This window comes from Penicillium mononematosum (assembly GCF_028829835.1).
Source record: "Penicillium mononematosum strain IBT 11891 chromosome Unknown utg000005l:1.0-9366267.0:1.0-9372171.0, whole genome shotgun sequence".
Taxonomy (NCBI): Eukaryota; Fungi; Ascomycota; class Eurotiomycetes; order Eurotiales; family Aspergillaceae; genus Penicillium; species Penicillium mononematosum.
Window position 1 is genome coordinate 2,360,764 of NW_026643275.1, and position 27,637 is coordinate 2,388,400.

Below are 27,637 nucleotides of genomic sequence, written 5' to 3' on the forward strand. Positions count from 1 at the left end.
ACACCGGCCGAAGATCCCAATCGGCACCGCAGCACTCCCAATTTCCAAAACTCCAGAATTACATAGCAATGGCAGCCAAGATCACAGTCGGCCAGGTTCCGGCCATGTTTGCTCGGCGTCAACAGAAGGTGTTTGGTGTCGGCAGACGTAAGTTTCCCTTTCATGATCATGGCGAACAATATCTCCGCAACGGAAAGCCGCTCCTCTGAGCTCAATTCTACGGCGGAAGTTACTTGCGATATAACAAGCATTATTGAACATGCGCTGAAGCTGTAATCCCTTCTAGGCCTGCAATCCACCTCTTCCGCAACCCAGAACCCCGCCTATCCGCTCTACCCCTCCGTCGCCCAGCTCCTCCGTGAGAAGGGCATCCCCAAGTCCGACGTCTCCAAGATCCCAGCCTCGGGCCCCAAGGGTCGTCTCTTGAAGGGCGACGTCCTTGCATACATCGGTCAGATCCCCGCGGACTACCCGTCAACCCAGGCCGCCACTCTGGCCAAGCTCGCCCACCTCGATCTGAGCAACATCAAGATCGCCCCGGCTCCGGCCCCAGCTGCGCCAGCTGCGGTTAAAGAGAAGATTGCCCCCCAAGCCCGTGCCCATGGCTTCCGTCGCCATCTCCATTTCCTTGGCTGCCGTGCTCTCCGCCCAGAAGAAGCTCCAGGATAACCTGGGTGTGACGGTCCCGCTGTCCCGCTTCCTTGCCGTGGCTACAGACCTTGCCAATGACGATCTGCCCCGCTTGGCTAGCTCCAAGCCCTCCGCCGATGAGCTCTTCGATGAGGTTCTCGGCGCCAAGCCCATCAACACATCTCGCGGTGATTACGTTCCCGAGCTGAACGCTTTCGAGGCTCCCAAGACTGTCCGCTCTAAGCCTGTCACCGAGGACTTGATCGATTTCCTTAGTGCGAAGTCGTCTAAGAAGTCTGCGCCTGCGGCTGAGGTTGAGAGCTCGGCTGGTGTTGCTTCCAATGTTTTCAGCTTGACTGTCCCTGCTGGTGAGGAGGTCCGCGCTAAGGCATTCCTGGAGCGGATCAAGACTCTTCTCTCGGTAGAGCCGGCGCGCTTGGTGCTTTAGATTTCCCTTGGTGTTTCGAATCTCCCTTCTTCGCGCTTTTTCTTTTCTTTGTTCCTGGTAATCTGAGCCAAAAACTGGGCAGGCGAAGCTCATTCATGAATGTATACAGTATAGCATAGTTAATCAGATATCTCCTTGATTGGGTTACTACACTCGAGGGAAAAAAAATTTAGATCGCAATCCGTAGATACTAAAAACACCCATGGTTGGTCTTGGGCAAGTTGAATAAGCACTTGCACCTTTAAGGAAGATATAGTGGTGTGTCAATTTCGATTTCATTTCATTTCCGGCATGGTTTAGATCTCATGAAGGCCGGTTGGCATAGCTAAATCATCTGAAATGGGAACATAGGCACAAACTCGTGCCCGAAACAAAAAGGGTCATGTCATCATCAAAATCAACCTCGCAAAAGAGAGATTGCAATGAGAACACCCGCCACGAAACGCCGTATGCCGGCAACCAGGAAACAACACCAAGCGCCGCCGCTCAAAGCCTTGAAGAAACGTGAATGCAGAAATGTTCGCTCGACTCCAAGGCGGTATGGCCAGCCTAGATCAAAGCCAGGGTAGGGACGAACCAATGGCAGAGATCAAACAAAGCAAGAAGAAACAATAAAGTAAAGAAAAAAGAAAGAAAAACAAGGAAAATGCCCATTCCGAATGAACCAGCGCCGGACCTCCACCTGCAAATGCTTTGAACCACCGATGGAAAGAAAGACGCAATAGATGCCGACGCATAAAAGGACGAAAAGTAAGATCCCCTCAGGCCATGCAATGATTTCCCCTAGTGACCAAATCGAAGTGAACGAAAAACGCCATGTCGAATGCAGATGAAGAGACGAATTAGAAAGTAGAGTGGATTGACCGGACTACCGGATAGTGCCCCATTCGGCCAGTCTGCTGCCTTCCCGACGAGCGTCTCTTGTAGCTCGTCTATCAAATATTTTCCAGAATCTGAGAGTTTCATCGCCTGCCCCTGTTACGACAGTCTGTCCGTCAGGGCTCATGGCGAGGTAAAGAACGCGGAAAGTGTGGCCGGTCAATGAGACAATTTGTTCCATACGAGGGTATTTCCAAATGACAATTTGGTTTTGGCTGTAACCGTGCGTGCTGATGATCTCGTCTGAGTTTTTGGACCACGAGAGGTTGCAGACCTGGCTGCCAGTGTCGACCTCTTTGATCATTGAGCCAGTTTGTGTGTTCCAAAACTTGATCGTGCGGTCAGCGGTACCGCCCCCAGAAGCGAGGAGATGGTGTTGATGAGGAGACCATGCAATGGCCTTGACTGCAGCATTGTGGTCGGAGAAACGGTAGAGAGGTGTCTCGTTAAGCTTATCCCAAACCATCAGTTTGTTGTCGTTGCCGCCCGATGCCAATTGGCCATCTTCGGTGTTCCACTTCAAACCACAGACTTCTTGTTTGTGGCCAGAAAGCTTTCGAACATACTGGTCGGGAGATCGAACATCACGGTGATAAATGAGACGGTCTCGAGATCCCGATGTGAGGATGTGATCGTTCCATGCCAAGGCACCAACTCTGTTGGTATGTCCAATCATGGTTCGTAGCCGGCGGCAATGCTCAGCATCCCATATTTGCACCAGACCTTTACCTGTGCCAATTGCAAGATGTGTACCCTGTAGTCCATAGTGTGAGTATTAGGTATGGAGCGTTGACATCAAGATTCCTCGCTTACCCTTTGAATCCAGCTCACGCTGGTCACAGTATCATCTTTCAGCTCGCATAACCTCGTAACTCCACCGGTGTGGGAGTTCCACATGTAGACCGAGTTGGCCAATCCAACGCCAAGAACATTGCTACTACCCCAGTCCACCAGGTTCAAATAGAAATCATCTTGAAGATCCGGCGCATCCAAGACCTTGTAGGGCACCTTGTTTACATACCGAGCCTGTTTTCGAGGTGTTTCAAGAATGCGCTGACTGTCGTACCGAATAGGAGAAAGACTGTAGAGCTCAGAGCGCACGTCCAAGTTGGGGCCATGCACACTTCGAGGGGTTTTAGAGGGGGGTTGGATGTCCCGATCCGGGCCGTGAAGGTCCATAGTTGAAGAGGTTCTTGTGTGGGGTGGTGGGGGTGATGCTAGCGGGAGGGAGGTTGGCAGAGATATGAGCGGGAGGCGTATGGGATCGAGTCTTATCATTGATTCCACTGTTGAATCCGAGCAATGGGTCGGATGGCGCAGAGTTCAGGTCGGGTTGTGGCACCGTGTTTCCAAACAGCTCGCTGCGCAAAACTCGGGAAAATGTACGGTTGGCTTCCTCGGCTGTGGTTATAAGTCAATTCATATGCACAACTAAGTCACTGAGTTCCGGTATGTAACACACTCTTTTGGAAGTGAAGCTCGGAGTGAGGAGGGCGTTTCTTGGTCCTGGAAGGAGTAGATGGGCAACCATCTTCATGCAACAAACTGTAAGTCGCTTGCAGATCTTGGCCGTCGCGATTGGGAATGAATCTAGATTATGGTCAGTAGCTGAGTCACAGATGAATGACTTCGTGCTGTCGCAGGCTTTATGATTGAAGACAACCAAAAGTGTGGCTTACCGGTCCCCATACACCCGCTGTCTCTTGCGACATGGGCTGGAGGCCGGGGTCCTGTCCCGCCGGCTCCCAACAGTCTCATAATCCTTCAATGCTTTTGCAAGCGCACTAGGGTCGATTGGATCTGCTCCATCTTGCCGTTGGCGGCTGTCCGAATTTGAATTTGAATTATCTGGGAAATACATCGTGCGCTTGGACGGCATGCTTGGCGGTGTCTTCGATCCGGGTGGTGATACGATGTTTGAGATTTGCGATACTTGAGGTCTTGTTGCCGACCTATTCCCGGCCTTCTCTGAATTCTGAGCTTTGTCCGCCATGGCGACGCCTGGTTGTCTGTCCGAGCCCCGGAAACAAAGTGCAGCCGATCACGACAGGGATAAAGTGTTGCATAAGATGCAAGTAAAGTGTCTGTCAATCGAGGATGTCGAACGTTCAGAGATTCGGGTGCAGGGTCAAGGGTATTTGAAGGGCGATTCGCAGAGGGTCTGTTGTTGTTGATCCAGAGGCGGGATGATGGCCTTAGTCGTTGACGCCTGAAAATGGGAGATGTTCCAGGATAAATCACAAGCAGACCCTGTTTTCACCAGGCAGATCAACAAAGAAGTGTCTGAAGGGCATGTGAATGAATGTCTTCAAGGGAGTGACGGAGTTGCGCAGGGCGACTCTCTGGGTCACGCGTCGGGTAAGCTAACCCGATTTAGCGAAGGCAATCGGGCCCCATCAACCAGGTCAAATCAGTGTTGTTCTTCTGGCTTTGACCACATTGATATTCTATTGACTATGTATTTCAAAAGTGGGGTCTAGCTCTTTGGTTTACTCTCACACAAGCAGTCTCATGCTGGTTGCCGAGATTCTTGGAAACGTTCTGTGTCAGCATGGCTTTGTTACAATTGAGACTGATGCCACACTGTTAGTCCTGTTGTTTACTGGAACGCGCCCAAACTGGTCAGACTGGACACTGAAGTGGGGGGGTGATGTGAGGGACCTGTACGGGATACTCCGTATGGGCTGTTTTACTAACGCGAAATCCACAGATTGATTTGGTATACGCGCTTGCTTCGACGCGACGCGACAGAGCTTGGGCCATGGCAACGACAGTACTGAGTTCCCAAGAACTTATATAGTGGGGTCGACCGAAGAACCAACAATATCCGTGTATGCAGTAGTAATAGTAATGATTTAAACTTACAATGTCCGGTCTATCTAAGCTGAATATCAATTGTTCCAAGACTACCCTCTAGTTTTCACTGGTGGCTTTGTTACGTGACGTTGCCATCTGCAGTCACCGCCAAACTAATAAAACCTCCGGCGGCAAAAGCCCAAAACCTTCCTTTGTTCACCCCTGCAATGGTCCTCAGGCGTCTTTGTCCTGATATTATTGGTCGTTCTCAACGTTATTCTACAATGGCTGCCAAGCAGTCTGCTCTGGACTTCTTGTCCTTTGTGAACTCTGCTCCTACCCGTATGTAGTCCCCATCCGATGATGCGGAATGTCGCTGATATATCTTATCTCTAGCTTTCCATGCCGTCCACGAAGCCAAACAGCTTCTGGCTAAGGCTGGGTTCCAAGAAATCAAGGTCCGTCCAAACTGAATACCGAATAAGACAACTGCAGCTCATCCATCAATAGGAGAGAGACTCTTGGGCGTCGACCTGCCAACCGGGAGGCAAGTACTACTTGACTCGCAATACTACTACCCTTGTGGCTTTTGCGATCGGCAAGCAATGGCAGGTAAGTATCAATTGCAGAACTGCGTAAATGATTCTTCAACTAATCATGCGTATTGATCCTGGATATAGCCGGGCAATTCCATCTCTATGATCGGTGCCCACACCGACTCTCCGGTGTTGAGGGTCAAGCCCGTTAGCAAGAAGAGCGGGGAAGGCTTTGTCCAGGTCGGTGTTGAGACCTACGGCGGAGGCATCTGGCACACTTGTACGTGCCATTGATTACCCCCAAACTATTACCCTCGCTAATTTCATGTAGGGTTTGATCGTGATCTGGGAGTCGCTGGCCGGGTTATGACTCGTGAAAGCGATGGATCCATCGTGCAGAAACTGGTCAAGATTGACCGTCCCAGTATGTTTTTATGTTGACACGGTAAACGTGCCTGGCTAATATCGTAGTCCTCCGTATTCCAACACTGGCTATCCATTTGGACCGCCAGGAGAACTTTGCATTCAACAAGGAAACACAGCTGTTCCCTATCGCCGGCCTTATTGCTGCAGAGCTCAACCGCAATGGAGGTACCGACACCTCTGACACAGACAAGGGTGGGGAGCCATCACCATTGAAATCTGTCACAGAACGTCACCACTCTCACTTTGTTGAGCTTATTGCTGCTGAGGCTGGCGTCAATCCTGGCGATATTCTGGACTTTGAAATGATCCTGTTTGACACTCACAAGTCCTGCCTCGGCGGTATGCTGGAGGAATTCATCTTTTCCCCTCGGCTAGACAACCTGAACAGCACTTTCTGTGCTACAATTGGTCTGATTGACTCGGTGGCCGACGAATCAGCGCTCGAAAACGAAGACGCGATCCGCCTGATTGCCTTGTTTGACCACGAGGAAATCGGAAGCCGCACAGCACAGGGTGCCGACTCGAACATTCTTCCTTCGATCATTCGCCGTCTATCCGTCCTCCCGTCCTCCTCCTCTAAGAACACCGACCTGTCAACTGCCTATGAGCAGACTCTGTCCACCTCCTTCCTTGTCTCTGCTGATATGGCCCACTCGATCAACCCCAACTATGCGGGGAAGTACGAGTCGGACCACAAGCCGGAGATGAACAAGGGCCCGGTGATTAAGATCAACGCCAACGCTCGCTATGCAACGAACTCCCCTGGAATTGTTCTCCTGGAGGAGATTGCGCGCAAGACCGCCAAGGAGACTGGCGAGCACGTTCCTCTCCAGCTCTTTGTGGTTCGTAATGACTCGAGCTGTGGCAGCACCATTGGCCCTATGCTATCTGCTGCGCTGGGGGCGCGGACACTGGATCTGGGCAATCCCCAGCTCAGTATGCACAGTATCCGTGAAACAGGTGGTACCCACGATGTTGCCCATGCCATTCGTCTGTTCACTGGCTTCTTCAAGCATTACTCAGAGCTGTCGAAGACGATCCTTGTGGATTAAGCTCACTGTCAATAAGTATATGAAGTAGCACAAACAATAAACTACATTCAAACAGCGTAGTATTCCATTTTCAAGCGTTCAATTGTTGAATTGATTGTATATAACACCAGGACATCTTAAAATTAAACAGAAACGTACTGTCCAGCGCATACACCTTGGGAGAAGCACGTGTTCCGGACCGAGGAAAGTCCGCCTCGACACATCTCCGTCTCCAACCCATCCATAGTTACCCCAGCTCACCAAATCACGGGGAGTCTCCACCTCGAATCCTTATACATTCGCTTGTTAGATACCGTCCAAGCCCTCATGACCCTCTATGACAGACGTTGATGCCTATCGGGATGCGGAATACATCGCTGACGTGTCCGGCCTATCCTATGACGATGCGGAGCCCCCGAGGCCAACAGACACGCTCAGCAGCCAAAATGCGCGAGTGAAGAAAGTCAAGTCGACCGCCAAAGTCGCCTTCATTGATCGATTGCTGCGCGATCTTGACATATTAATTTATTGTCAACTCTCCGCCCTGTATTACATGGAGTAAGTTCAACCCAGAACGCCGGCGATGCTCCCCACCCCTCTTTCCACCACGACATGCCCCTAACATCTGTCTCTTGGTCTAGCTGCTCAATCATCCTATTTGCAATGCGTGCTATCGTGGAATTGATCTTCTTCACGCCAAAAGCGCCTCCGTTTGAGCCCACACGCAGTCAGCCGTTTGTCGGCGCCATCATCGTCAGTAACCTGGTCTGCATGCTCTTCCATGCCTTCCTGATTCGTCCCGAAGCTGGCGAGGAAACACGCGGCTACCTACATGGGGGACTGTTCATCGATTTCGTCGGGCAGGCTCCCGTCTCTGTTTACCGGCTTCTCTTGTTCGACCTTTTGATCTTTCTAATCGATTTTATTATGCTGGGCTTAATTATCGAGCGGGTTAAGACTAATGGAACCCCCGCGCCATCGCCTACATCACCAAATCCAAATCCAGCCACAAATACAAGCACAGAGGCAGCCCCAGACACGGAAGAGTCCCAGCCACAAGACCATGATGCCGAAGAGCGTGGCGTTCTACGACAAGAGGATGACGATGAAACAATGTCCCCCGCTCGTCGTAGTTCCGATGCACCTCACAGTAGCGGCATCGACGAAGAGGTTGAAGAAGAGCGCACGACGCTATTGGCCGACCCAGCCGACGCTGAATCTGGCAGTGCTGCGCGGGGCGAGCATCCGATGGATACATTCGCGGCTGGCGAGGCTATTATTCTCAATATGAGCTTCCTAGGTACTATCCGTGATCAGTGGCGCCACTCAAATGCGACGGCACGGCCAACGTCGGGCTTTGTGCCGTCTCCTGAGACGGCAACGTTCCTCCGACAGCGCTTTGGTCTCCAGGTTGGGACTAACGGTCGCATTGAGCGTGCAAATGCAACATGATACAAATCTATATTTCAGGTCCGGTAGTAAACTGTATATATGTGCTAGTAGATTCTCATGAACAAAAGCTACTACCATGTTCATAGGTTGTTTCATTGGGTTTATATAAATCAACGCAACCCCTTTACACATGGATTTCGGAAACACGGGTGGACCAGCGTTTAGCTTCCGTCTCTTGGAGTCGCGTCACATTCATAGAAAGTGCCTTATTTGGTGTTAGAAGAACCTAAGAGATATATATTCAAACAGTATCCAGAACCAAACTCACTTGGGAAAACCACCCCAACTAGGGGAAGGAAGATGATTATGACAGATTTTATTAACACTAATCCTACAAAGCAGATGATAAAGTCCTATGGACTAACCAGGAGACTCCGAGAACCCCTAGTATATACCAAAGCACCATGAACACATTGGGTATGCAGTTTACGCAGTAGGAGGCTTAGACTCTTCCCCAGTGCCCTCCTTCCCCTGGACTCTACGGTCCAGAATCTCATCAACAACACCCAGCTCGAGCGCCTCCGTAGCACCCATAAAGTAATCGCGCTCCATAAGCTTCTCAATATCATCGAGGGACAACTTCTTCTTGCTAGTAAGGTGGCGTTGGTAGATCTCATTGAGCTGAGTGCGCACGCGCAGAATCTCTTTCGCATGGATAGCAATGTCGGACGCCTGTCCGAAGTAACCGCCCGAAGGCTGGTGCACCATGATCGAGGAGTGCGGGAGACAGTAGCGCTTGCCTGCTTCGCCGCCGGCAAGAAGGAGAGAGCCCATCGAGGCGGCTTGGCCAACGCAGATCGTGCTCACGGGCGAGGCGATATATGTCATTGTGTCGTAGATCGCGAGGCCTGTGGGATTGGTTGTTAGGTAGGACGGGATATCCATTGGAGCGGGGTCACGTACCTGCTGTTACTGAGCCTCCTGGGGAGTTGATGTAGAGATGGATTGGTTTGGAAGGGTTATCGGCTTCGAGGAAGAGGAGTTGCGCGACTATCGATGCGGAGAGGGTGTCGTCGACTTGGCCGTTTAGGCAGATGATGCGTTCCTGGGGTTTGATTAGCACGGATTGGTTGCGGAGAGAGTATCATCTTGTGTTCTTGTTACCTTCATTAATCGAGAGAATATGTCATCTGCAGTGCGCGGTACCGGTTAGCATGTTGATCATATTTCGGGTCATATTCAGGCTTCGTCGACGGATGCAATTGCGCAACATACAAGTGTGCCAGCTGCCTCCCTGTTCGATGTAATTAGCATATGCGCATTGAGTATTTTCTTGAGCACAGGTGGCATAAGACATACCACTGTCTCTGTGACGAATGGCGTCGGTGTCCAACTCCGCGGGGGCTGCGCAAGCGAGGGTCCTTGGCTCGAGAAGCATCGTGCGACTCTGGCGGAGGGCCGGGCGACGGCAACAGGGGAATTTTGGATAGACCGCCCTAACTGGCGTATAGGAGCTCTTGAAAGCATCTTCAAAATTATGCAAAAGCGATTTGTAGTTGTATGGAGTTGGACCTGCAGAGTCGGGAGATGGACGGTGAACGGTCTGATACGATAAGAACGGCGCTAAGATAAGGAGCTCAGGTGAACGCGGCGGCAATGCCAGTGAAGATCTTCCAGGACCAACTCTCTTTGGGGAGTAGGACGCTTCTGGGAGAAAACTTTGGTATACATATTACCTGAGGACTCAATTAGGTCTTCTCATCCCCTGTACCGCTATTCGGCAATTACTGTTCTATCAACAACTGCTCCGCAAATAAGGGGCTCCGATTGGCTCCTGCAACTGCTCCAAGATCATCTTTTCCGCCCTGAACTGAACTCAACTCACCATCAGCTCTATTCCCCCAACCGTCCAAGCAATGGAGTGCGTGGGCACGCGCATCCCGTACGCAAAATGGCGCCTGAATGCGTTCCGACAATTGCTAGCGACTTCACATGCCCAGGCTGTCAGTCGGGGTATCTCGACCTCGCGACAAACAGACCAGCCCAATGAAGCCATGTTGGAGACAAACAAAGGCAATTCGAGTCCGGACACCGTACCTCCTTCGCAGCGACTTCCACAGTCTCCTCTCCTCACGCGTTCTCGCCCTGGGGCTGAAAAGAATCGCAAGAGACGCCCCACGAAACAGGAGGAAGCCGACCTGCTCAAGAACCCGTGGGCCCTAATGCTGGCTTCGCCGCCACGCATGTGCTCTGTAACTGGTGCTCGACTGCCGTCAGCCCTACTGGGGACTTGGGGCCTTGTTAGGCAACCAGATTCAGACAAGCTCTATATGATGCCTGTCGGTCTGCTGCAAGACTCGCTGCAAAGCGATAAGACCAAGAACCTCGGCTCAACATCAAAGCCAACGATTCCAAGCCAACATGAAAGTTTAGCGACGGGGATACAAGGCCAAGAAGAGGATCCCTTGGACGAATCACCAATTCCAACATCCCCAAATAAACAGACTGGACGCCAGCTCGTGCTTCGCATTGCTGAGCTTCTTCCACTTCTTCGATCTATTTCAGTGCCACTATCCGTATCAAAGAAGGGCGGGAAAAAGTCATCGATTATGCGGTTGTTGCCGTTCCGTTGGAAGCATCCCCAGGGCCCTGTGACAGCGCACGAAGAGAAAAAGATCATCTGGTCGGAGGATATGCCGGAACTTACCTTGCGGAGTATGAGGGGTTTCGTTGTCAAGAAGCTGGGTGCAGTACTGGAGAAGTACAAGCGCGTTGGCACCTCCAACGGTGTCTGGAGGGCTCTGGATCTACCCGAGTACTCGGATGATGCGCTAAAGGAGGCTCTAGGAAGTCTGGAGTCATTCGATCGGATGGAATGTGGCGGAGTCCTGCTTCTTGGCGCGAAGAATTCTGCGGCTGCTGGTTCTGCGTCTTCATCGAGTGTCTCTTTGGACTCGGTGCTTCTCCCGCAAACTGGATCGAAGGTGCCTGTGTTTGATCTGCCAGTGCTCTTTTCTGAATCTGATATCAACAGACTCCGTGAATCCCACGCTCAGTTCCAACACACTGCACTGTTCTTCAGACCAGAGGATAAGCTTGGTATTGATGCGATGATATCTCTCTGGAAAATCAAACGACTTCTTCATGGTGTTGATCTGACACGGCAATGAAGTCGCCGCATAATCATATAATAAAGCAATCCACCCGTGGACGGACCCATTCGTTCGACCCTGATGTCATGAGAAGTATATCGACCTGTCAGGTCACAGTTATAGATCACGCTGAGGTGGAGCACAAATCGAGGTGAATCAGTCACTTGCGTGGCTTTGGAAGAACATAGCGAGATAGAATCTACCTTACTTCTTATAGTATATAGGCTCTTCTACGCTCCTAGATAATCTGGTCTCTGACTTCTAGTAAAATGGCTTATATCCCGGGCCTTATTAATACACTAGGGCCCGTTTTCTCGTATTTTAAGAAACGAAGTGGGCTCCTGGTCCCCGCTCTCTGTTGCTTAGAGATACTCAATGTATGCCTGTGTATATTCGGCCAACGTCAAGTAGATCTCTCCTGCATCCTGCGATACCAGCAAACGTATTCTTTAAGTCTGTAAGGCAGTATAGAATGGCAGTGCAGTGGAAGGGGAGCTTGCTTACTTGTCAAGTGGACATTGTAGGGAATTCGTCTCCGTCATTTACTTAGTTCAATTATATTGTTAATCAAATCGCTAGTGATAATGTTCTCCTAGGACTCTCGGATCATACATGTTGCTCAATAATGGCCCGCTTCCGGGCTTGGCCGCGCACTTCCTCGATACCGTCCACGGTGGACGGTAAACAGGGAGTCCGGGCGCTTGATCCTCTTCCAATCGAGAGTATCAAGAGTATGTCTTGGCGGTCCATGGCTTGTCACAGATCTTGAGCTCCTATGTGAACTCTGCTGTGCTAGGTGCGCTCAGTCTCTCCGGTAACGTAGTCCTTCGCCCGTTTTGCACGGCGTCGAGAACGCCTCATCCGGAAACAGGTAGCACGGTTTTCAGCTATCGGTCGGAATCCGGTCGATCTTTCTTTGACTGGGCTTTTTCGGAGGGTTGCCTACGTCGAGGAGGTGTGGGAGGTTTGGCTCATAAATCGTATGGCTCTGCAAACCACCATGAGAGACTGTTCGGATGTACCCCGTGGTCGATTTCATTCTCCGAATTAGCGGATTCATGTGCGACGTTGAATATTGTGCGATTGAGATATCGTTGTTGCTTCTCTGCCATCTCCGCAATGGTGAGAACTTGCCCCGTTTGATTTCCCGGGTTAGATGGATTGTCGTGTACAATCTCATCGCATCCGAATTGCATCTTCCTTCGGAGGGAAAACTGTTCGAATATGATGGCTTCGTCTTGGTCGAATCCTTATCGGTATAAATTGCCATAGGCAGGTGGTGAGCGTCACGCAACATAAGTCTAGCAGGCATTTTGGTTGCGGCATCTCATGGTTGTTCGCAAGCTTGGTCCACAGTCGGAAGTTGAAATTCAACGTTGGAAGGTGACCATCGCAGAGATGTTGGCCTGGAAGAGTAGAAGCCCGTTATGGATATTGTTGTGCGCTTGTTTCCAGGTTTGCTGGAAACGGACTCATCTCGGTGTCTCTTTGGGGCTTGGGAAGTCATTCCAGGTCCATTTTGTACGGTACCAGTCGATTGCGATAGCTCCTGGGATTTGCCCTCGTAAGGAATATCGGATCCAAACGATTCAGCATCGTCGTCTAGATTACCTGGAGTATCGAGGCTGGATAACCACGGATGCATTGAGCCAGTATCCGGCGCAGAGGTGGGCCCAAGTGGCTCGGTGTCGACATTTGCGTTGATATTCGCAGCGGCAGCCGTGTTTGCAACCGCAGGCGGTTGTTCATAGCGGTAGGGCGGATCGAAAAGTAAGAAATTGCAAATCATGACTACCGAGAGTCCGAATAACAACAAATTACAGCACTCCAACAAAGAGATACTGCAAAAAGCTCATTTTGTAGACAAAAAGTGAGAGACAGCTGAGAGCTAGATATAGCTCAATAAAGTACGGTACTCTAACAAAGAGATACCGCAAAAAAACAGCACTGAATCTGCTGCGAAAGCTCACTTGAAAACAGGAGGAAAACGACTCCAAAGTGGGAGATATCTCAATCAGGTTGTTATTGGGTGGTTGAGCCGACATTGGGGTACGCAATTGAGGTTCACCATGTCCAGCGGAGCTGCGATTCGCATGATGAATAGCCGTGGTCAAATAGGAAGGTGAACGGGGCCACCGATGAGTCGTTAGTCGCGTGAATTTCCAGCTTCGGCTTCTGCAATGGAGGAGTCGATAGAGACGATTCGCGCGAGGGAACGAGCAGCAGAACTGCCGAGCTCGTAGCTCTTAGGGCGCGGGGTGCAAGTGGCACCGGTGGGCGGTAGAATGGGGAGTCCCTAGGTTGTGGATAGGTATGGCGGGAATCCGGCTGGCCTTCGATGGCCGCAGCCCGTCGCTACTCAATCTTTAGCACTCGCTCGTAGGAAAGACTGTATCTTCCTCTAGACATAACAAAGGATGTGTATCCTACCTAGTTGTATTCATTGAGAAAATCAACGGGGACATGACGATCAGAGAGAGGCTGCTGAGCAGCTTCAGTTTGTGGATTCAAACCAGCAATGTTGAGATCGTAAGTAGGATCCGGTAGATCCTTTGGAGCTGGGTTCTTGTTGAAAATGACATTGCGAGAACGAGCGATCTTTTTGGTTCGCACATTGTAAAGAACGTAGTTATCTCCCTCGTCGTAAGCAATGAGACGAGCTTCGATCATGGGTCCATTTCTGAGACCAGGCAGGAAGGTACAAGGGCATAGCAGTCTCTGGTGACTGCGTGATTGGCGCGCGCGGTGTGAGAGGCGCCGGTGGACGGTAAACAAGGGAGTCCCCTGGTTGCGGATAGGAGTCGCAAACGTCGCTTGCTTTCTTCGATGGTGGTAGTCCGTCGCCACTCGATCTTTAGCACTCGCCCATAGGAAAGACTGTATATTCCTGTAAACATGGTCAAGGTTGCGCATTCTACCTAGAAAGTCATCACTTGACTAACATCCGGAGGGCTGCGAGGCATGCGCTTGGGAGGATGCACGCTGGGGTGAATGGTTGCGAACTATCAGCAGCCAGGGAGGACGGAGAAGTAATAGGTAGAATACCACCAGAATTGGACCTCCTACGAAGAGGAGTGGGGACAGTACTGTCAGAAGGAGAAGGATTATGGGGAGCTTCCGGACGCTCACAGAAGATCGGGATAGACGACCAGGCTGCTGACTCGTGGGAGGAGTAAGAGTGGCAGGAGACTGGTCGTCCATCCCGATCTCCTATGAGTGTTTCAAAGCGGCCCCATAATCCTTCTCCTCGTGGGAAGGGATGAGTGTGGGATCCGACTGAAAATTGGGATTATAAGTCTGATATAGGTCCAGTGCGCAGGCACCGAGTGGCAGTGTCTCGCAATACCCATAGAGTGGGCCATATTGTACTCAAAGGCTCATGCATGAACTGCCAATTCAACGTGGAGCAACCCTCTTGAATTGGCAATTATGCATGAGACTTTCAGTACAGCATAGCCAACTCTATAGATATTGCGTACACCACCACTCGGCACATCAGTTGTCCTGAGATGGCAATAAGAGTTGGGTCTGAGATACGCATAAGGTCATTTGAGTAGAGATTGGCAGCCGAAAGGGTTATGAAGAAGTGCGCATACCGAGGTTCTGCTGGACGTTCCAATACGGACTGACTGGTGCCACGGAGGTGGGTAAAGTGCCGAGCAACATCCTTAAGAAGTTTTCTGTCAGTGGGCAATTTCGTTCAGAAGCGGCGGGGAGCTCGTCGGATGAGATATCACGATCACCGTGATTCTTGACAAAGAAATCGGCCCGGGACATGGCCGCGCGCCACACAAGCATATCAAAGACGACAAACTGAGCCCGTGGATGACAAGTGAAGGGATTTACCGCACGAGATGTCGTACCTACTCAAACTTGGGAGTTGGCGAGAAGTAAGTGAAATACCATTAATGGAGAAGAGAGGTTAGGCCTGGCAACTAGCTAATAGATATATCTCTTCTTCCCGTTTGCCAGCGGGAGCTGGCATAACAAATGAGTCCGACTAGGCAATTGCTCAATCCCCTGTTCTGTATGCAAGCACCCACCCGCTCGTTCCTTCGTTTGTTAGCGTCATCCCATCCCAGTTATCCTTGCATCTCGGCAGTCCCGATGTCCCATAATTCATGGCCTAATTCCCAAGAGAACTTGTTGCCGCTCCAACTGCCTATACTCTTCTTCTTCTTCCTCCATTTCTCCATGGACTGAGGAGGTTGTCAGGTTGGCCACTATCGTCTCTCTTACTGCCGATTTCTTCTTGCCCTTTTTTCCCATTCTGTACTTGAGTACAAAACTCTGAACGGTGTCCGAAATCATAGGTTGAGCGTGAAAGTGACGAGTATCCCGAGAATTTGTCGACGACCTGAACGGTTCTGTTATTGTCTGCGTCGGTGGCGATCTTGGGCTTTTTCTCGTCATGATGGTCAGCCTCATGGTCCGTTTCTTCGTCTGTCCTCTTTCTCTTACCACCTGCTGGAGGATTACGGTAGAGTTAAACGAGGTTTGGATGGATAAGGCTTTCATCATCGAGGTACAAATCACGTAGCTTGGCCAAGTTATTGATTGTGGCACGGTCGAGTGTAAGACAGCGGGAACTTCCCAACACGGCGATCCCTCGTCGAATTGCACCTAGTGGATGTCCGTGTCATGGCTTAGGGGTAGCAAGAGCTCTAAGCTGATCGAGAGATAAAATGCCGCCATAGAGGGAATTTTGTAGGTAGTAGCCACGGTATAACCCACCGATCGCGTTGTTTGCCACCTTGGATTGGGGATGACAGGAGGGTTGACTATTAGTTGAATGGCGCTTTCGCTTGCGAGTAAACTCGCTCTTAACCTCGACATCCACTTGAAGTCCTTCCTTCAGGATCACCTATGTGTGGCTAGTCGCGAAAGCCTTTTTCTTTGGGTTCTCTGATAGGACACTCAATGAAGACCCTACAACCGCGAGACAAGCAGAAGCGCAGAGTTCATAAACCTCAACGCGGGCAATATGCGCCGATGAACGGTTAAACGGGGTGTAGATTGAGGCCCATTTGACTGCGACATTAATGTCCGTCTTGATATTGGAGGTGGAGGCCACTGGAGAATAATCGACGGCCCATCTGCCTCCAATGGACACCTGTCCAAGGAATGTCGTCTCAGGGTAGTTGATGATGAATCCACACATACAACTGAGGTCTTTCATGTATTGAATCGGTTGTGCGAGCAAATAGCGAATCATAACTTCCTCATACGCGCTGCTCATCTGACACGACGGCCCCGATAGAGAATTGTGGTGAATCTTTCTTGACCGCGGTGTCATTCTTTATGGTTAGCTGTCCAAGCTTGGCTGCGTGTGTCCTACCAACGAGGGGGATACCGCCTCTGGTGATATAGATAAAGGGGAGGCCATGTGCCCATGCCAAAGGTGCAGGGTCCTAGGGGGTCCGTGCCGCTCTTATATGGCCGTTCCAGTCAAAATCGACAGGATACATCCGGCCGCGTTCGGCAGCTGTGACATGTTTAGAGGCAAGATAGACGTCTTCATCAGACAGCCTGGCTCCGTTCGGGGGTTCGACCCAGGCAGTGTGGTGGTTGGATGAATGGACACAAAGTGGTGCTTTGGCTATCGTATAGGTGGAAGGATTCGATTTGACTTCCTCCGGCGGGTTCGCGGTATCCTCCAAGCTGTTGATGTCCCATATGGGACGGTTGTCGATCCCAATGTCTTCCCATTTTCTCTCTCGTGGGCTATCTTGGCCCGGGCGTCGACGGTGTACTTGACGATAATTTCAGCGTAATTGGGTTCGTCAGCAGGGTCATATGCTAAGTCGGAGGGGTTTAGATTGTCGACCGCGTCTTTGTACCAAGCCTTCGTTCTGTTTGCTCGGCGTTTTGCCAAACTCTAGGCCAATCGACTGGCGTGAGCCTATCTGGTTTCCTCTTCACTGGCGGGAAAGGTTTGTGGGCGACTCTCCTCGCCGGCTGGCTTTGACTGTAGTGGCTATGTCGTGTAATATGCATCCTCGACATATGCCATTTGGTCAAAGAGAACGATAACATAACCCACTACCAGCACTTCAACACCCATAGAACACGGAAAACAAGAGTCGCGGTTTGAGAAACTTCCTGGGGATTACACCGTGATGAGAAAGGAGTAGGGTTGTCCGAGAGCCAGGTGGTGTGTTCTGATCAACCTTTCCTCCACCTCGTCGACGTGCGTTCTTGCGGCTGGAATTCTGAGGGACCGCTGTCCTCGGCGCCGCGATATGGGCCTTTTTTGGGCCTTGCGCCTCTTCATATCCCGTTCTTCGACTTCTTGCTCGCACTGCTGTCGATAGGCTCATGTTCGCTAGCTCAGGCTTTGTAGCTCTAGCCACGGAAGTTTCCAAGCCCACTTTTGAGCGCCGTGAGAATCATGATCGATGATATGCAAACTGAGGTACCGTGGTCTTCGGCACCGGGCTTGTTGAAAGCGTCGAATTGCTGCACTAGCTGGCGGAGAGCCCAGGCAACCCTGTAGTTCCCATTATCCTTGCTTTCCCCAGAGGAAACCTCAAGCCCTTCCAGGGAGTCATCGCTCACTCGCCGGGGTTTTCTGCTATGACCATCCGTGTAGCGAGAGGTATCCACCCTGGAACGAGTCTGTATCTCGCTTGTCTCAGAATCAGCCCCCAGCGGCCAGTTAACTCTGGTTTGACATTGTCTCCTGTCATTGAGACGCCCAAGAAAAATCTGGATTGCTGATTTTGGATCTCTAGCCATAAACAGTTGTACATAAAGGCATCTTTTCCGTCTACCAGTTTACTCGCCCATCTCCCATACATTGCCGTCAAGGGGAGAAAAAAAGAAATATTCGTTGTGCCTTGAGGTGCGGGACCCATCTTGGATAAGAATAACCCAAGGAGGTCTACTGGACTCCAATATGGAGTTCCAATGTGCTCCAGCTTCGCAATCCAAAATTTTGACGATCTTGCTGTAGCGTCAGGGGATAAACCTGTCCAGGAATTGTTGAGTATTCTCGATATACTCTGACTCGGCTCTAGGCCCGGAAAATTGTATCTAGGCTATAGGAAACTTGCTGACAGGATCTGCGATGTTCAAAAGCTTTTCGTCGTCGTCATCGAGCTTGGAATTCTGCTCGAGGATAACGAAGATTCGATCCTTCTTCAGATCCTTTGACCAGGCAATGAATTGTTGCAGAACACGTAGAACAGGCCAAGAGCATTTTTCCGGCAACTCTGATGTAGTTCGCTCTGGCCGTCTATCGGAGTCTTAACAGCAGCGAAGTCAGTCCCATCTTTTTTGTACTCTTCTCCCTCCTCAACAACCACAGCCATCACAAACAATGAACATAGGACAATCCAGACGCCTTGCCATCCACGCAGCAACGAAAACACCGCCGCCGATACCATGGCTGCCGGCCTGGCCGTTTAGAACAACACAGGACCCGTCCAACAATGGCCCCGTGCATTTTGGGCCGAGATCGCGGCTCGCGTAGGAATTCTGCTAGAGTCTTCTGCGCCTCCCATGTGCTCTGTATATGCCGTCCTCGATTGCGAAAATGAGATTGCCGCTACCGTCAGGGCAAGGGAATGAAGGCCAAAATCCGGACTTGAGGCTCCGGGAACGGATATAATGTTCATGACATTGGGATAGTCACCTGGTGATTCGTTCGTTGCCCATCCGGCGTTGCTTCTCGTTTATAGTTTGGGAATCCAGGACGCAAGGTAGGCGAAACTACAGAGTGAGCTAATGGGATCTCAGTTCCCTTTCATCTTTCAATCAGATTTCACTGAGCAATATCAGTTACTACTCTCACAACGGGTATCAATGGCCGCAATAAAAAGTAAGATTTGTATGACAAGATACTTGTCCATCCCCATTCTTTGGACTCTTTCTCTTTCCACTATTAAAGCTCGCTCTATATTAGCATTCAAGTTCTATTGCACTAGCTTGGAAGTACTTAAACTTACCAACTGTGCTCAGTGGTCGCACAGGAAGGTCGAAGGGGCCACCAATTTGCTGCTAGTCACGTGGATCTTCAGCTTCAATTCATGTGACGGAGTAGTTGATCGAGACGCTTCACTCGGGGGAACAAGCAGTGGAAGTGCCGGGCTCGTTGCTCTTAGGGCACGGGGTGCGTGGGGCACAGGTGGACGGTAGACCGGGGAATCCCCGGGTTGTGGGTAGGAGTGCCGGGTATGCGGCTGGGCGTTCTCCATTGGGACATCCCGTCTCTACTCACTCGATCTTTAGCACTCGCTCATAGGAAAGTCCGTATCTTCCTGTAAACATGGCCAAGGATGTGCATCCTACCTGGAAAGTCATTGTGCCATTCCTGAGCCCAAAAAGGACAGTGAATGGGTATCTCAAAGTACCATGGCTGGTACCTCCGCCAGTGTAGCAATAGACTGGTGCTTCCTAGAGATATCCATATATCATGTTAGTCACCGGTCGAGTCTCACAGAGATATTGTGTATAGGTGGCATAGCATTGTGTGTGCCACCAGATACAGGCAGCTCGAGTCCCAAGATGCACAGCAACTGAAGCCAAACAAAAACACATAGGAGGCGTGAACCTGGCTAAGCAAAATGCCCACAGTATTCCAATGCAGACTCACCTTTGGACTGTTTTGGTCGTAAGAGTCCCACAGTTTACGGAGGCTCCAACCTCCAAGGCCGAGGGCAACTGAGGTTGCCATATTGATGTATGTGTTAGGTAATGTTTGTGGTGGGTGAAGTTGGGAGGGTGAAGTTGAGGAGGTTAAGTTGAGATGGTGAAGAGATGGTAAGTGAAGAGATGAGTGAGGTTTAATAGGAGTTGGGGAAGAGATTAAAAGAAAGGATGGGGGATGAAGGAGGGAAAAGAAGAGAAGTAAGATCTCAGACGTAGCTGACTTTGAAAAAGGTAAGAGAAAAGAAAGAGCGAAGACAATCTCAAATTGACTTGAGTCTGGTCTGGGGTGGCCATCAGCATCCTCTCAGCACCACATATTCTCAGACTTTACTCACTTGGAGTAATTTAGTCAGACTTTCTCATTGCTCATTGCTCTAGACAGCCTGTGGGAAAAAAGAGAGACAGTCTACGAGTTGTAGACATGGAAGAAATTTGACTTAAAGCACAAGTATGATTAACGGCAAACTAACGTCAAAGTGCGCTAGTCGTCTCTCACATTCAACGTGAAGCGCTAGAGCAATGGGCCGAACAGCGGGTGGAATACAATGTGGCAGAGTTGCCAGTACGTCGCCTAATCCATCGACCGCATCTCGCCATCCTGCGTGCTGAAGAGGTGTCTGGGCCTCCGTCGCCCCTCCGTAGAGCAAGCTGGCCAGCCCGTAGACGTTATCACGCAGCAACTGGACAACGCGGTTGTAGCGTCACCTGGACGCGGATTCGGCTGGGGTGGCCTTTGTCGTTCTCATGGTCAGTCAGCCAGTTCGAGGTTGAGCTGCCACCACTTGTACTAGTAGTGGTAGTGCTGCTATTACAGGCGGTTGATGTTGTCGGGCTTATTGCTGTCGTGGTGGACATCTTGATAGCTTCTTCGTGGTTATTCTGACGAGGGAAAAGAGAGAAGGAAACGAAAAAAGGGAAAAGAGGAGGGGAAAAGAGGGAAAGCACAGAACGAGAACGGGAAGGAGCAGAACGAGTTTGCCTTCGATTTCACGCAGACAGTACGACAACTGTCGATCCACCTTGGGCCTATAAATCCGGTGAGGTTACCCAGGGAACTTCCACTTTCCCCCCTAGCCCTGAGCTTATGCGTGTATTTGACTGGGCCTCTAGCACCGCTCCAACAACCAGCCCCGCCGATCGTTGGAAGCGGCTATGCCGTTCTCATCACCTACGTAGACTCGTCCCGATGTAGGTTTCGGGGTACAAGTTCGTAATCAACAGTCCTTTTTGACCATTGCTGGCTTGCGTCGTTATTGTGGGCGTCGTAGGAAAAGTTGTTGACTCTCGTAGGGGAAGAATGGTGAAAGAGATTGGATAGTTGGGCAGAACTCAAGGTCAGGGATAGTCTTTGTTTGATTGGCCCTTGACCTACTCCATCACCGGTCAAGCAACTGCTGTTTTGTCTCTGCTGAGTAAGGGAAGCAGAGCTTCGCGGGATATCAGAGCCGACAATGATGCCTGTGTCTCTAGATTGCGGACTCATCTGAGGTTTGTTGCTTTCCGCATGGCTGCTTGGCTTCGAATCATTGTCGATCTTTAGGAGGACGAAGGTATACCCATTTGATGCTATGCCGTAAATGGTGAAATCCTTCTTCTTTTTCAGCTCCTTACGTTGGCGGTGTACACGGCCTATTAAACGAGTCAGCTTCAAGATATATCATATAGTGGGAGGTGTCAGTGGTGGATACCTATGGTGCTGCACAAGCACACAAAAGCGCCATTTGGGGGGCCATGGACAGAAGAATAGCCCGTACATATGAAGTGGTTGTCACAACACGGCTGATCAACTAGGTCGAACTCGCCCTACTCCGTCTTTGTTAGTAACTGTACTCTGAAATTTCTTTTAGTACGAACATAACTAAGAGTTTGCATCTTACCAGGAAGGTCACCATCCCATGTCCGAGATTTAGTAATTTCATCAACCCTCTTGGTGCCTTCCGAAACCGCGACACTGGAATATGTTCCTGTTACAACGTCATTCTTTGCCGAAGCGTCTTTGGAACTGACGGCTAGCGAAGATGTGGAGCTGATTCGAGAGGTTGCTGATGAGACAAGAAATGGGTATTCCACATCAATCATTGCTGCGATAGCATATTTTGCGTTTCAGACACTCTTCTAAATATATGCACGTGTAATGCCGCCCAGCTTGGATTCCATAGTAATCATCCCAGACGTGTATTTGTCTTCCATCACACCCACAAAATGCAGCAATGTTGAACGTCGGCCGAGGAGCTCCTGATGGACTCTGCCAGATGAACGAAAACAGGCCGTACTTGTTCATTTTCGCTTCGGAATTCACGGATCTCCAACAAAGTCTTTTAGCTCCTCAGACCCTGCAGGCAATTCGAAGAAACGGGTTTCACGCCCAATGGCTGCCACGCCATAAAGATGGCGATTATGGTGATCATTTGCTTCTTCCACTGCGTCATAGTTGCAGTAGCAGACCTCGGAGCCTTGCGTTCAACGATTAAGGCTTTGACGATCTTGTCGTCACGGATGTTGGTGACCTCGATATTAGTGCGAGCTTGGGTGTCCTCAGCGGTGTACGGCTCTCGCTGCAGGCTATGACCTTCCGCTTCAGTCAGGTCCTGGGAAACGCAGCATATGCTTGGAATTTCCTTGAAGTGTGTCCAGTCGTAGTTCTCGGCGTTGATGTGTAGCGTTGTTTTCTGATCGATGACGGCTGGCAACTTGTCGCGTGGGGCCACGATCTCTCCGAAGTGAAATCCTATGTGTCTCAGAGCGTCGCCACTAGTTTTCTTTGTCACAAGCCAAATGTATTTGCGCAAGCGGGATCCAACCATGGCGTAGTAATCGCGGTAAACGGCGGTAAATGGCAAACCAAACGCCCACACGACGACTGGGGCCCCCATGGGCCATCGGTCTGGATGTATGTCTCCGTCTGAGTTGAAATCGGCCGGCCACTTCCCGTACCGGCTCCGCTGGGGGACAACGTCGTGTCCTGCGATGAGAAAAGCTAGGGCGTCCGACAAACGTCTATCGGATGGAGGGATGATCAGTCGATCATCGTCCTGGAACTTAATCACACCGTAGTACGGGAATTCGGGATGCTTTCAAGCGGAAAGTAAAATCGTAGAATCTGCGACCACATATGGTCGAAAGTGTGAGGTCGATAGCCACCGGGTCGATCGCCTTCTGCACGGTTTTACGGGAGCGGTTCGTAGCGTTGCCATCTTCGTCAATCTCGGTAGTGGTACGTGCGGCCCAGGTGTAGGCTTCACCAGCTGGCCTACTCTTGTAACCCTGGCCTGTTTTTCACGAGAGACGATCTTTTTGGACTTCCCTTTGTGACAGGGTTCGCAGTCATAGCATTCCGCACTGACATCTTCACCCAGTTGTTGTAGGATGACAGGACAACAGTGTGGCCAGAGAACACTTTATCCACAGGGCAGCCGCGGAGGAACATTTCAACCTCCTGGAGAGACTCGAGGATAAGCCGCTTGCGCTCGAAATCTCCAGTGCGGCGCTTGCACGCAGCCCATTCGAACACCGCCGGAGTCCAATTAGAAGGAAAAAAAGGCGCAGGGAGGAATTCCCTGCGACGATAGAGCTGCAAGACCCCCTAGCCCTTCGAGCGTCGGATCGCCTCCACGAAGTTTGCAGCTTCCCTAGCCTTTGGTGGTGGTGTAGGAACATGGATACCGGTGGCTGCGCAAAGAATCTCATTGGGAGGTCAGCGCTATCGAAGTCCTAATGCGGGACCTTGTTCTGGGCTTCTGCTGCGGCTGTCACCGAATTTGACCATTCTGTGTAAACTGTAAGGCAAGGGCAGGACTGAGGGACGTAGGTTAGTGGCGGTGGTGGAAGTCGTAGCCGGTGGTCATATATCAAAGAAATATTGTGGAGTGGTATAGCATTATGAATGCTATTAGGCAGGCAGTTCCAAGCCCAAGATGCACGACAACAGAAGCAAAAACAAAGAGACATGAGAGGCATAAGCCTAAATAAAGAGAATGCACATACTATCCAAGTGCTCCAAATGTAGACGTACCTTTGCAGCGTCTCACTCAGTAGCGTCATTCGGTTGACGCTGATAACCCCCCATTGCTGGGAGGAGGTCAGGATGCGATGAATGATAGTGAGGATGTTGACGGTTGGTATTTGAGAGAGGGAAAGGAGCGAAAGGTCAGACGTTGGTGAGGTGTCGAAAAGAGAAAGATCAAAGATAGACATCTGAACCTCAACCTTGGAGGTGCATTGGGTTCAACTTTCGGATGTCACTTACATCCTGCTCATACTTTGCTCAGATTTTGAGTACTTCGTCAGTCGGGGGATGCATGTATAGTACGTCTCTGTCATAGCAATTCAAGCGTTCTAATATCTCTGGTCTCAGATAGTTGAGTTAGGGCATATTTCGTTAATTCAGGCATCAAACCCGAAAAGTCAGGCTTCCAACCCCTTATGCCGCTTCGCACTCCGGTACATTTGTTAGTGCGAGCATCGGCTATTAACCAATTCAACGCCGAACGCAACCTAAGGTCCAATAATTCTCACCCCTCATGGATATGTCCGGATGGGTGGTAGCTGCTATGGACGCACTCAACTATGCGGGTGCAGTAAGCTTCACGCCAGAAACCGATATCCCAGCCCTGAGCGGGAAGGTCATCTTGGTAACCGGCGGTGGGTTGAATCATATACCAACGGTGTTTTAACTCCTCATCTAACGCTATATAATCCCACAGGAATGCAGGATTAGGCAGAGAAACAGTCCTCCAGTTGGCCAAGCACAATCCGAAGAAGATCTTCCTCGCCGCGCGGTCAGAAGTAAAGGCAGAGGAAGCCATCAAGTCGGTGAAATCATCCGTTTCAAATGATGTCGAAGTTGTATGGATACCGTTGGACTTGATGTCAGGCAAATCGATCAAGAACGCAGCGGAGCAAGTAAACGCCCAGTCGTCCCGTCTCGACGTCCTAATCCTCAATGCGGGTGTGATGGCTCTGCCCCCTGGTGAAACTGAAATGGGCCACGAGATTCAGCTCGGCACAAACCATACCGGGCACTTTTATCTCACCAAATTGCTGTTGCCGACACTGCTCAAGACGGCCGAGGAGCCTGACTCGGATGTCCGCGTCGTGTCGCTCGCTTCTGTGGGGCATAATTTCGCGCCGGCATTTGAGAAAATCTTGGATCAAGAGAAGCTTAAGAAGGTTAGCACGACTGCTCGGTATGGAGCGTCGAAGGCTGCCAATATTCTCTTCGCCGCGGAACTTAGCAGGCGATACCCGTCAATCACGTCGGTGGCTGTTCATCCAGGTATTATTGTAACGAATTTGTATGACTCTTTGAATTCACAGTCTCTGTTTGCTGCTTTGGGCTCTAAGCTTTTGCGTTTATCTGGCTCGACAGTGCAGCAGGGCGCGTGTAACTCGCTGTGGGCTGCTGTTGGGGCGAAGAAGGAAGAGCTCAGCAATGGAGGATATTATGTGCCTGTTGGAATTTTGAAGCGTCGAAACGAATGGGCATGCAATGAGGATATGAGGAAGCGCTTGTGGGAATGGACTGAGTTGGAACTCACCAAGGCCAATCTCTGATAAGATTTGCGTATTTATCTGTTCATAGGCTTGCATATGATTTCAGCCAAGACTGCCATCTATTTAGTTGATAATGAATTCGATTTCTTTTGTAGCGTGGTATATACTTGCTTAAGTGTGATAGAACTTGCTATATATCAGATAGAGGTACATTCTGAGTTATATCAGTTGGAAAAAACTACGAATGGGCAACTTTGACAACCACCTTCCCGAGACCTCCCTTCCCACTGTAAACAATTTGACACGCAGATCGCACCGCTTCAATGTCGGAAAGCTCAACAGTGTTTCCAACCACCGTTCGCAATCTGTGTTCTTCAACATGACTTCTCAATTTGTCCAGATCTTGACCGCTCGATTCCAGAAACATATAGGAATACTCAACACCATACCGCCATGCCCTTAGTTTACGGACACAATCGAAAGCATTGAGTCCCATTCGTAGAGCGATCGGAATGCCACGATTTTGGGGAAGATCCATAATTGAAGATTCCTGGAGCTGGTTGCCTGATGGCATGGTCGCAACCGACACGATACATCCAGATTGTGGTTTCATGAGGCAGAGATACTCCATTGCAGAACCAACTGTGTCGAAGAGGAAGTCCACCGAGCGAGACTCAATGACCTTCCTTGGGTCGGATTTTGTGTAGTCAATTACTATCAATGGGTAAGTAAGTGGTTGTCCATGCGGAATTTGAGTTCTTACTCTCATCGACCGTTCCTTCGCCCAGGAGCTCCTTGACTTTTTCCACCTTTGAAGTCGAGACTGTGGTGATGACCTTGCCTGCATGGAAGACATTCTTTGCCAATTGGCATGCAAATAAACCTGTTCCACTCACTTTTATTATGTTAGATTCATACACAACAGTTTGTAGGACAAAAGCAACATACGGCCAGCGGGCACAAAGACAGTCTTTCCAGCTAGATCCCCTTTGTATTTTCTGAGTGCTTGAAGTGCAGTCATTGCTGCCAGAGGGATGGAAGCTGCATCCTCGAACGACAATGACGGGGGCTTCAGGGCAATGTATTTCTCTGTACATAGGACAAATTCACTGCAAGACCCTAGTACTCGAATGTCAGTGGGATCCTATGATCGTCGGGCCAGCACATACGTACCTCGAGAAATCTCCGGTAGTCTAGTATAGACTTCATCTCCGACTTGAAACTTGTTCACATCTGATCCAATCTCTGTGACTATACCGGCACAGTCATAGCCGATCTTATATGGAAAGCTATTGATGTCAGGTACGCTTCTCGCAATGTACATGGGCCCACATACGTGTCTTTTAACGCCAGCTTCAACATCCCGTCAGCCTTCTTCACGTCGATTGGATTGATGCTCGCCGCGTGAACCTTGATGATCACATCTTTTGGATCGCTGATCTCCGGTTTAGGCAATTCAGAAACCTGGTAGCCCGAAGGCTTTGAGTATGACGGAATGTTCAAGGACAACATATCCGGCTTGGACTTTCTGTGAGATGTCAAAGTAAAGAAATCAACGTCGTAACCACACTATTTAAACTGCTTGATGGCTGAACTGAAAAGACCGTCAGGATGCCGGATCCGTCTCATAGTTCATCTCGGACCCACAGTAACGGGTTAACTATCTCCCCGATGCCGAGCAGATACTGAGATTATTCAACATCCCGTGGCTCCCGATCAATTCCTTTGGATACAGGCCGCAGAGATTTAACTAACATGGAATCTTCGAGATACCACTACTCAAAATCAGTATTATTGTGGGAAGAAAATTTAGGCACGTTTTGTTCGTTGGGTGTGCAAGATGGTACATTTGTGTTGTAGAGTATGTACCCAAGTTGCCCCACAGATAACTACAGCTTTCCACAAAACATACATCACGACAGGAAGCTCGCGATCAGGCTTATGGGTTGGAGAAGAAACGTCTTACATTCCAATATTTATTCTGATTCCCGTATATAGCTAAGCTCTCGGCTGCGAATTTGTATGTCGGCGAACCCTTCTGGTTGGAAGCGGGCACCTGCAGGTCCACGGGTGGATACGTCACTGAGCCTTGGATCCTTATTTTGCTACCCATGGATATATCATCTACTCAGTCAACGCAAAATTCACTTCAATCCAAGCAATACAATACATATGTAGGTGTCATACGACTTGGGGAGGTCA

The 27,637-nt window shown here is 50.2% G+C and overlaps 14 protein-coding genes across 14 annotated transcripts; 5 read left to right on the plus strand and 9 right to left on the minus strand.

Annotated features, from left to right (window-relative positions):
• Nucleotides 1-68: 68 nt before the first annotated feature.
• Nucleotides 69-1,078, plus strand: pdx1 (uncharacterized protein; the record flags this gene model as incomplete). The annotated part of the gene is made up of 3 exons (XM_057295737.1): nucleotides 69-147; nucleotides 287-567; nucleotides 653-1,078. The coding sequence occupies 3 exons, from the start codon at nucleotides 69-71 to the stop codon at nucleotides 1,076-1,078; spliced, it is 786 nt and encodes a 261-aa protein (XP_057143619.1).
• Nucleotides 1,079-1,946: 868 nt separating this feature from the next.
• N7519_008965 (WD40 repeat domain-containing protein) lies at nucleotides 1,947-3,950 on the minus strand (the record flags this gene model as incomplete). Its single annotated transcript, XM_057295738.1, has 5 exons — nucleotides 1,947-2,711; nucleotides 2,771-3,174; nucleotides 3,245-3,358; nucleotides 3,420-3,547; nucleotides 3,637-3,950. The coding sequence occupies 5 exons, from the start codon at nucleotides 3,948-3,950 to the stop codon at nucleotides 1,947-1,949; spliced, it is 1,725 nt and encodes a 574-aa protein (XP_057143620.1).
• A 1,087-nt stretch (nucleotides 3,951-5,037) lies between these two features.
• Nucleotides 5,038-6,767, plus strand: N7519_008966 (M18 family aminopeptidase; the record flags this gene model as incomplete). The annotated part of the gene is made up of 6 exons (XM_057295739.1): nucleotides 5,038-5,095; nucleotides 5,150-5,211; nucleotides 5,264-5,365; nucleotides 5,434-5,569; nucleotides 5,621-5,713; nucleotides 5,761-6,767. The coding sequence occupies 6 exons, from the start codon at nucleotides 5,038-5,040 to the stop codon at nucleotides 6,765-6,767; spliced, it is 1,458 nt and encodes a 485-aa protein (XP_057143621.1).
• Nucleotides 6,768-7,083: 316 nt separating this feature from the next.
• On the plus strand, nucleotides 7,084-8,198 carry N7519_008967 (DSC4 family protein; the record flags this gene model as incomplete). Its single annotated transcript, XM_057295740.1, has 2 exons — nucleotides 7,084-7,304; nucleotides 7,388-8,198. 2 exons carry the CDS (start codon nucleotides 7,084-7,086, stop codon nucleotides 8,196-8,198), a joined length of 1,032 nt encoding a protein of 343 aa, XP_057143622.1.
• A 426-nt stretch (nucleotides 8,199-8,624) lies between these two features.
• On the minus strand, nucleotides 8,625-9,665 carry N7519_008968 (ATP-dependent Clp protease proteolytic subunit; the record flags this gene model as incomplete). Its single annotated transcript, XM_057295741.1, has 5 exons — nucleotides 8,625-9,046; nucleotides 9,102-9,243; nucleotides 9,303-9,328; nucleotides 9,414-9,432; nucleotides 9,498-9,665. 5 exons carry the CDS (start codon nucleotides 9,663-9,665, stop codon nucleotides 8,625-8,627), a joined length of 777 nt encoding a protein of 258 aa, XP_057143623.1.
• Nucleotides 9,666-10,054: 389 nt separating this feature from the next.
• N7519_008969 (uncharacterized protein) lies at nucleotides 10,055-11,308 on the plus strand (the record flags this gene model as incomplete). Its single annotated transcript, XM_057295742.1, has 1 exon — nucleotides 10,055-11,308. The coding sequence occupies one exon, from the start codon at nucleotides 10,055-10,057 to the stop codon at nucleotides 11,306-11,308; it is 1,254 nt and encodes a 417-aa protein (XP_057143624.1).
• A 1,309-nt stretch (nucleotides 11,309-12,617) lies between these two features.
• N7519_008970 (uncharacterized protein) lies at nucleotides 12,618-13,079 on the minus strand (the record flags this gene model as incomplete). The annotated part of the gene is made up of 1 exon (XM_057295743.1): nucleotides 12,618-13,079. One exon carries the CDS (start codon nucleotides 13,077-13,079, stop codon nucleotides 12,618-12,620), a length of 462 nt encoding a protein of 153 aa, XP_057143625.1.
• A 641-nt stretch (nucleotides 13,080-13,720) lies between these two features.
• Nucleotides 13,721-14,203, minus strand: N7519_008971 (uncharacterized protein; the record flags this gene model as incomplete). Its single annotated transcript, XM_057295744.1, has 1 exon — nucleotides 13,721-14,203. The coding sequence occupies one exon, from the start codon at nucleotides 14,201-14,203 to the stop codon at nucleotides 13,721-13,723; it is 483 nt and encodes a 160-aa protein (XP_057143626.1).
• Nucleotides 14,204-17,635: 3,432 nt separating this feature from the next.
• N7519_008972 (uncharacterized protein) lies at nucleotides 17,636-18,028 on the minus strand (the record flags this gene model as incomplete). The annotated part of the gene is made up of 1 exon (XM_057295745.1): nucleotides 17,636-18,028. The coding sequence occupies one exon, from the start codon at nucleotides 18,026-18,028 to the stop codon at nucleotides 17,636-17,638; it is 393 nt and encodes a 130-aa protein (XP_057143627.1).
• Nucleotides 18,029-18,325: 297 nt separating this feature from the next.
• N7519_008973 (uncharacterized protein) lies at nucleotides 18,326-18,678 on the minus strand (the record flags this gene model as incomplete). The annotated part of the gene is made up of 2 exons (XM_057295746.1): nucleotides 18,326-18,439; nucleotides 18,472-18,678. 2 exons carry the CDS (start codon nucleotides 18,676-18,678, stop codon nucleotides 18,326-18,328), a joined length of 321 nt encoding a protein of 106 aa, XP_057143628.1.
• A 1,701-nt stretch (nucleotides 18,679-20,379) lies between these two features.
• On the minus strand, nucleotides 20,380-22,021 carry N7519_008974 (uncharacterized protein; the record flags this gene model as incomplete). The annotated part of the gene is made up of 4 exons (XM_057295747.1): nucleotides 20,380-20,622; nucleotides 21,393-21,571; nucleotides 21,631-21,745; nucleotides 21,797-22,021. 4 exons carry the CDS (start codon nucleotides 22,019-22,021, stop codon nucleotides 20,380-20,382), a joined length of 762 nt encoding a protein of 253 aa, XP_057143629.1.
• Nucleotides 22,022-22,260: 239 nt separating this feature from the next.
• On the minus strand, nucleotides 22,261-23,629 carry N7519_008975 (uncharacterized protein; the record flags this gene model as incomplete). The annotated part of the gene is made up of 3 exons (XM_057295748.1): nucleotides 22,261-22,974; nucleotides 23,084-23,178; nucleotides 23,314-23,629. The coding sequence occupies 3 exons, from the start codon at nucleotides 23,627-23,629 to the stop codon at nucleotides 22,261-22,263; spliced, it is 1,125 nt and encodes a 374-aa protein (XP_057143630.1).
• An 833-nt stretch (nucleotides 23,630-24,462) lies between these two features.
• Nucleotides 24,463-25,495, plus strand: N7519_008976 (uncharacterized protein; the record flags this gene model as incomplete). Its single annotated transcript, XM_057295749.1, has 2 exons — nucleotides 24,463-24,587; nucleotides 24,646-25,495. The coding sequence occupies 2 exons, from the start codon at nucleotides 24,463-24,465 to the stop codon at nucleotides 25,493-25,495; spliced, it is 975 nt and encodes a 324-aa protein (XP_057143631.1).
• Nucleotides 25,496-25,673: 178 nt separating this feature from the next.
• N7519_008977 (NADP-dependent oxidoreductase) lies at nucleotides 25,674-26,947 on the minus strand (the record flags this gene model as incomplete). Its single annotated transcript, XM_057295750.1, has 5 exons — nucleotides 25,674-26,149; nucleotides 26,199-26,330; nucleotides 26,384-26,554; nucleotides 26,609-26,724; nucleotides 26,772-26,947. The coding sequence occupies 5 exons, from the start codon at nucleotides 26,945-26,947 to the stop codon at nucleotides 25,674-25,676; spliced, it is 1,071 nt and encodes a 356-aa protein (XP_057143632.1).
• Nucleotides 26,948-27,637: the final 690 nt, after the last annotated feature.